At 53.5% G+C, this 7,514-nt stretch overlaps 1 protein-coding gene across 3 annotated transcripts in view; it reads right to left on the bottom strand.

The window, feature by feature from the left end:
- Nucleotides 1-1,203: 1,203 nt before the first annotated feature.
- Nucleotides 1,204-7,514, bottom strand: part of MGMT (O-6-methylguanine-DNA methyltransferase) — a 300,789-nt gene continuing 294,478 nt past the window's right edge. For all 3 annotated transcript variants that reach the window (XM_054435997.2, XM_054435998.2, XM_054435999.2), the window contains one exon: nucleotides 1,204-1,523. In XM_054435997.2, coding sequence (XP_054291972.1) covers nucleotides 1,314-1,523 — 210 coding nt within the window. In that variant the 3' untranslated portion in view covers nucleotides 1,204-1,313. The remainder of the gene's footprint in view (nucleotides 1,524-7,514) is intronic.

The raw sequence follows: 7,514 nt of genomic DNA, 5'->3' as shown, positions 1-7,514 counted from the left end.
CATCACTTCATGTCATAGGAAAAACCCAGATTTTGGCTGATACCAGAAAGGGATATAATAAATCATAAATCAGCGAAAAAAGTCTGAAATCGGTTTTCTTTTGTTGGTGTTAAGAAAACATGAAATAGAAGGCAGGTCCCAACCATACACATCGCAAAGCCACGTTTTCATCCAGGCCTCGGTGACGTATAGAACCATGCGAGCTTCCCTGCTGTGGTTCACACCGAGGCAAGGAATGTTGGGTAAGAACATGGCGCTCTAGTGCACAGTTGGGTGCAGTTTATTTTCTCTATACATATGCTGTTTTATTTCTCCATATGCAGAGCTACAGGTTTCCCTTCCGGCTTTTGGATATAGTTAATCATACAGCTAGAATGACAACACAATAATGAAGTATCAGACAGCAGCGCACTGCCCATGCTGGAAACCCTCCCTGCTGCCATCAGTGACATGAGCTGGCCCCCCACAGTCGTGACCTTTGACTTCCAGGATCGACACTGGGGTGCTGGGGTCCTAACAGGCCCATGGTCCCTGAGGGCCCTTTGGGGCAGCCCCTGAGATGAGAGGCCCCTGTCCCTTCCTACCTGCTGCCCAGAGCACACTAGGCCCGGGAGTATAGAGAGGGTGAGACTTGACTTCAGCTCTCAGAGAGGTGCAAACTCCATCGAACCCGTGTCCAGGAGCTCTTTGTCTTTCCAAATCTTGGCAAATGGTTATTTTCTACTCACCTGATACCATAAGTGGATGCATCTTGCATTAGCCTTTTTGGCAGGTGGGAAACAAAGCTAGAAAACCTCTGTAAGCATCAACTTCCATGGCCTGTTCCCCTTTCCTTCAGTGAGACCTGAGTGTGGGATGCTAGGAAGTGTGAGTGGAAAATGCCACCACAGCCATGGACAGCCAGGAAGCGAGGCATGGTGGGGATGGGGCAGGGCCAGCTTTCTAGTGTGGACGGCCTGGGACAGGCCTTAGCTGGCCCTGGACAGCGGCTGTGGCAGCCGTCTGTGGCCTGAGGGTGCCAGACTGCCCCATCCTGGGCTGTGGCCCAACATGAGCCAGGCCTTCCACACTCACTTAGCCTGTTTTAATGGACATGAAAAATAGAGCAAGGGCAGCGTTAGAGAAGGAAACAAATGTGTGCAGGACCGCGGGCGTCTGAACTCATCCTGCGGTAAAATATGGAAACAGAGAGGGCAGACACGCTTGTTCCCAGGACACTGACACTTCCTTTAATACAGTGGTGCCCCCACGCCCCGCGTCTGATGCAGTGTTACACGTGTGTGTCACTCAAACATCCATCCTACTGCACACGCTCAGTTTCGGCCAGCAGGCGGGGAGCCCGAGGTAGCTCCTGCTCCCTTGAGCCAGGCCCCTGCCAGACCTGAGCTCCCTCCCAAGCCTGGCTTCCCCACCCGGTGGCCTTCATGGGCCAGAAGCCATTCCTTCACAGCCAGTCCTCCGGAGTAGTTGCCCATGGCTCCGCTGCTGCAGACCACTCTGTGGCACGGGATGAGGATGGGGACCTGGAAGACAGGGGGGCAGCCACCGTCAGTCAGGGATCTGGACAATGAGGTCTTTGGGGTCAAGGGCAAGGCCCCGATTGACAGGAGTCCTGTGCCCACCAAGCAGGGGCCCGTGCTGGGGGCAGGTTGTTGGCATGGGTGGGTGTCAGCTATGTCTCAGCATGGACTCCCCCTCCCCTGAGGCCCTTGAGTCCCTGGGGGTCTCGGCATGGGCTGGGGGAGGGATGAATGTCCTGAGGTGATGTGGGGCATCTTCAGAGAATCGCTTTATGCCATGATTTGGGAGGAGAAAACTTGATTTCATCCGGTGAGTAATTTACAACGTTCACTTGCAAAACTGAAAACTACATTTCCAAGTTCTGGTGGTATGTGATGCTCTCAAACACTCCCCAGATATCACGCAGGCATCACAGGAAGCGTCAGAGAAGACCGTACCTGCACAGGCCTCTCCAGCCCATGGCCGGCCAACTGTGGCTGTGGGCGCACGCAGCCCACCACCTGCTTTTGTAAATGAAGCTTTCCTGGAACGCAGCCATGCCTTTTTCTCCATACTGACTATGGCTGCTTTGCCAAGCCTAACATATTTACTCTCTGGCCCTTGACAGGAGGACTTGGCCAACCCCTGCCTCACGCTGTGCCCAGAAGTGGGTATGTGTCTTCCTCCGTAGTCTTGGGGTGCCTGTAGGGGTCTGAGAAGCTCCCTGGTCACCCCCACTAGGGGCAGGGCACGTTCAGCTCCTCCACTGGGTCCCAGCAGGGACCCAGACCCAGTACCCCTCCCTGCCCTCAGCCCTCCCACAGGCTGCTGCAGCCTCCCAACTCAGGAGCTCGGGGAGACAGAGCTGTCGTCCAGCCGTTCACCCGAGAGTGACGCTGAGCACACATCTGTCTTAAATTAGCAGAGGGGCTTCAGAAAGCGAGCTTGCATCACAAGGAAAACCACCCCCACCCAACCAAAGAGGAAGCAGTGACTGTCACAAGGACTCCACCCAGGGACCCAAGGCAGCGACGGCTCTCAAGGTGCCATCTGCACATTCACCCAAACTCACCCCCCACTCAAAATGCTGCCATCCTCATCCCGCATGTGAGGCCAGGGCTGGCACCACCTTGAAAGGGTGCGGGCTCCAGAGAGCTCCAAGCTGCAGGCAGTACCTCCCATGTGGCTCCCACGCCCCCAGGCTCAGGGCTCTGGCTGCAGCATCCTGGGGCCTCCGGCAATGCCCAACCTGTTATTTCCTAGCCTGGAGCTGGCACGATCCGGATCTGTGGCTGACCTAAACTCAGGATGCCCTGTGCTGATAGGGGCTGATCCAGAGTGAGGACCACAACCACGTGGCCATGCACAGGCCTCGGATCCTGCCTACCAACTGCTTCTTTATGGCCAGTCCCACCAGGGGAAGCGAATCCCTGTTCCCTCCAGAGGGGCGGGCGCCTCCTTCAGTGCAGTCCTCAGGGAGACTCCGCCTTGGTCCTTTGGCACTGCCCGAGCTGTGTAGACAGGAGGAGGTCCATGGGTCCACTGTCCGGCTGAAGCTCTGAGAGCCACCTGTGGTGGGTGGGGGCAGGTGCTGTGGCCCCTGCCTCTGGTTTCCATGTGGGTGCTGGCCTCCTCTACTCACACCCACAAGGGAGAATGAGTCACTAATCACGATACAGGAGGAAGAGAGGGGTATGCCCAGCTTAGCACCGTTAGGGCTACTGCGGCTGACCTGCCTGCCCCAGGGCTTGGGGCGCCCTGATCTCTTCTGAGATGGTCAGCCCTTGCCCTGGCTGGGGAGGCCTGAGCTTAGCCAGAGGGGAAAGTGATGGCGAATGTAATTCTTGTGGGAATTACTGGGAAGCCACCATGGCCGTGCCACCGGCCCCCCACCCCCTGCCTTCAATCTCGCTTTTACCCTAATAAAGCTAAAATCTTGAGGTCTGCTATCCATTTCTCAATTGGCTCAGAAAGGTGGAAGACAGGGAAGTAACATATGGGCATCTCTCTGGTTGTCCCCCTCTGCCTGGGCAGACAGGGATGGCCACACAGCCTGCATGGCCACCGCAGGGGACTCTGGGGGCTCCAGGGCCATTTGCTTAAGCTTCCCAACAAGCGGTTACTGTGCAGAGCTGCTCCAGAACGGCTTCCCAGGAGCACATGGGGAAGTCTCGCACAGATTTCTCAAGAAAGAATCGGCTGGAGAGCCTCCTGGGCAACAGCCTTCATCCCTAAGTAGTTCATGGCCCAGGGGAGCAGGTGTATGGGTGGGCAGCCACTAAGGGGCCAGGACATCTCAGGGGACATGTGGGGAGACATGCCGAATCATCATGCAAAGCATCACAGTGGCTGCTCCGTGAAGAAGGTAAACTGCCAATGAGCACAACCACAGGAGCCAGCACGGGCTCCAGAAGAATGGGGAAGGGCAGCAAGCTCGCTCTGGAAGGTTCTCGGCCGGCACGACACGTGGAGGGCACATGGGAGATGCCTAGGGATTGCTTACTGCCTGGCCCCCCTTCCTCCCTGCATCCTGAGCTGGAGGGCAGCCCACTCATCCCCGCACCCTAGATGGCCCAGACACAGATGCTGCAGACCCGAGGCCTCTCCCTGGGCCCTCACACATGGCAGCCCTGCTCCCAGCGTCCTACCCTGATGAGAACAAACAGCTGTTCCTGCAGGATCCCAAGGTTGAGGCGTGTCCAGGCTACCCCCGGGTATCACTCCGGGTATCACTCCGACTCCACTCTTCTTTTTCTCTCCAGCTGAGCGTATCCCCAGCTCAACAGAGAGATGATTTCTGCCCATGCCCAGCTTCCCCATGCTCCACCCTCCAAAGCCAGTGACCTGGACAAAGCAACCAGCTACTAGTCAGGTGAGCTTTTAGAGGAAGCAGCTGGGGGCATGTGCCCAGCGTCTCCAAGCTCTATTTCTTGGGCACCTCTGCTTCCTGGGGAGGTGATTCCTACTCTTGCATCCCTTGAGGCTTTCGGGGCCAGCAGCTTGTGTCACCGCCACACATGTACCTGTCACAGATTTCACCTGGTGGGTGTGGCCCTCTGTGGGGCCCAGCTACACACATCCCCGAGGGAGGTGGGGGAAGCCCCAGCCCCAGCCCCGCCTTGGAAAAGGTGCTTAAAGCCCCTGGGAGCGGGTGTGCCCGTGCCTGATGCTGCTGCATCTTCCACCCCATCTATGGCCCCCATCACCCCCGCCAGGCCCCACCAGGTCTGTCTCAGCCTCCGGCCGAATGGAGTCTCGTGCCCAAGTTCATAAAGCTGTTAAGTGGCAAAGAAGGGGCTCTAACCACTCTCCCGCATGGCTCCACGCACCACACTGCTCCTTGATGTGGAATGTTGAGGTGGGACCTTGTGGGGTGACAGCCGGTGCCAGCAGATGACATGGCTGCAAGGTGGGGCTCTGGCTTCCGGCACATCATGCAGCTCATCCTGATTTGACGATGAGTTTGGTAACGTGCACCAATGACGCAGTCTAAGAGGCTTCTGACGACTATAACATGGCAACATGCAGGTGGCGGAGGGCTGACTGTTTTCAGCGTTGAGTTTACTAGAGTGAGGTGTAGTAACTGCCAAGTTCTGGAACAGCCGAGAATCCCAGTCTCCCAGAAGGAGTCACAGGAAATCTCCAGGATGGAATATTTACCCTGATTGATGATTTTTATCGAATACAACAGTCCCATTATAAATAATTGCTGTGAGGGCATATTATTAGATAATACACAATTCACGTTTTTGACTGATAAAGAGGTGGGCATTTAATTCAATCTAGTTTTATAAACATTTAGGCACCAATTCAATTTTCCTACCTAATAGCAGATTTCACAGCAGAGCTTTGGTTTTTCTTCTCTCCCTCTCAATGAGCTGTGAAATTATAAAAATGAGTAAAATAAACATGTCTCCCTCCCCCTCTTCCTAGACATCAATGCAGAGGCCAGGACAGACGCCACGGAGTAACAATGACCCCGACAGCTGTGACCGATCCTCACCTCAGCATGCTGTGATGGGGAAGAGGTGACTTACCAAATAGGCACTATTTTTACCATTAGAAATAGGGAACGCTGCTTCTGTTTGTGTGAATTTTGGTGGCAGGTTTCAGACTATTAAGATAATGAAACCTGCTGAAATTTATTGGGGCCCTAAGGACATTTTCAAAGGATCCATACCCTCTATGCCCTCTCCTTTAAAGCATGTGCTGCATAAAATGTAATTTTTATCAATAACCAAGAAGCTCATAATATCACAGCTGCATTGAAATCTTCATGCTGTGGAATCTAATTCATCCAATACGCGAATCCATCACTTATGCAGCCCCTTTCTCAAACGCTATAAAACTTCCAAACCCATAGATTTGTTTCCAACAAAAATAACATGAAGGGGCCTTTCAATCAATGATGGAATCCCTCTGATTCTGGTACCGGCTGAATATTTTTTTCCAACTTCGCCTTTGTTCTTCTGGGCAGCAGCCCACAAGGGAAAGAGCTTGTTTTCACTCGCAGCCTCATCAATACCTAAATCCTGGTGAACAAGTGACACCGAGAAGCTGTAATCAATAGCTCCCTGTGCGTTTTTTTCTTCTGGTCAAATGGTTCAGCTCCACTGACAACCCTGACACTTAGAACATGATGCTAAGTCTTTATCAGCAGCCATCTGGGTGACTGGCAGAACAAGACTCGGGGGGTCATTAACGCTTATGGCAATCTGTGAATAAACTAACTCCTCAGGAATGCATTTGTTTAGAAAAAGGTGGGGAGACTCCCTGTGCAATGTATCGATTGCCTTTGAACTGCATTTAGCAAATTCTGTCTGAGGATGAAGAGGAAGGGTGCTTTGTGGAGGGGGTGGGCCGTGAGGAGTTTTCTACTCAATATACTGGGAAACTGACCATCCTCTCCCACTGAGTTGGGAAGACAGCCTTCCAGGAATGCTGACCAACCACCTTACACCGGCTGGTAAGTCCTTCCTGGAAAATTCTGGAGAAATCAAGCTCCTAGGATAGAGGAAAGCTCCGGATGGCAAAAGCCATCCCTTACTCCGGTTGGGAAAGAGAAACTCATGCTGACAGCAAATGCAGTAATATGAACCAGCATGTGCTCCTGTTTATTGCAAGCCACCTAAGGAATTAATGCACAATGAGCTTTACGATGTTTTCTAACATTCCAAGTCCATTTTTCACTCTCCTCCCTTAAATGCACAATCACTCTATTCAGCCTGAATATAAGGGATGTTTTCAATGAGCGAGTCTCAGCGACGCACCGTCTGGGCTGGAGTGGATGTGCACAGCCTTCCGGCTGGGACGCTGCTGTCAGCGCCAAAGGGAAACGTTCCTGAGGACATCGACAGCAGCAATGGCTCACTGCTGGCCAGGGCCCTTCCTCCCTCAAGTTCCTGGGTCACCTTTTCATCCTCCTAGCCCATTCTAATGAGGTTTCTAATGGGAACTTGGGAGCCTGTCAATCTGAATGATAGTAAACTACGTAGCTGAAGGCTTCTTGCAGGAATATCTCTGGCATATCTGTGCTATAATTTGAGGCGTCTGTGGGTACCGTAGCCACGGGTCCTGCTGCAGCCTCCTCCTCAAGTGGAAGGTCGCTGCACACGGTGGAGCCTACAGAAAGGCCATGGGAGGCCACCACCGCCTGGCTGCCCTCGGCACAGGAGGCATGTGGACGCCGAGAAGGGCGAGACTTGGTGCCTGTAGAACCCTCCTGCCTGATGCTGTGCTCACCTCCAGTCTTAGCTTTTTCATGTGACGGGGTGCCGACGTGTGGACTTTACGGACATTAGGGTTTTACACTCCATGTGATACTACTTTATACATTTCAGTGACTGAGGCCATACTGGAACAGAGACACTCATAGAGATTAATAGCAGGAGAAGAGAGTCACGCTGGTTTGCAGAACAATAAATGTCTCCAAATATCGCCACAAGCAGGATTGCTAACCAGCGACGGCATCTCCACTGCAGAGTGAGAAACTGCTGGCGTCACGAAAGGCTGGT

The sequence above is a fragment of the Pongo pygmaeus genome, chromosome 8, assembly GCF_028885625.2.
Source record: "Pongo pygmaeus isolate AG05252 chromosome 8, NHGRI_mPonPyg2-v2.0_pri, whole genome shotgun sequence".
Lineage (NCBI taxonomy): Eukaryota > Metazoa > Chordata > Mammalia > Primates > Hominidae > Pongo > Pongo pygmaeus.
The sequence above is the reverse complement of the archived record's forward strand: the minus strand, read 5'-3'. Positions and strand labels throughout refer to the sequence as shown.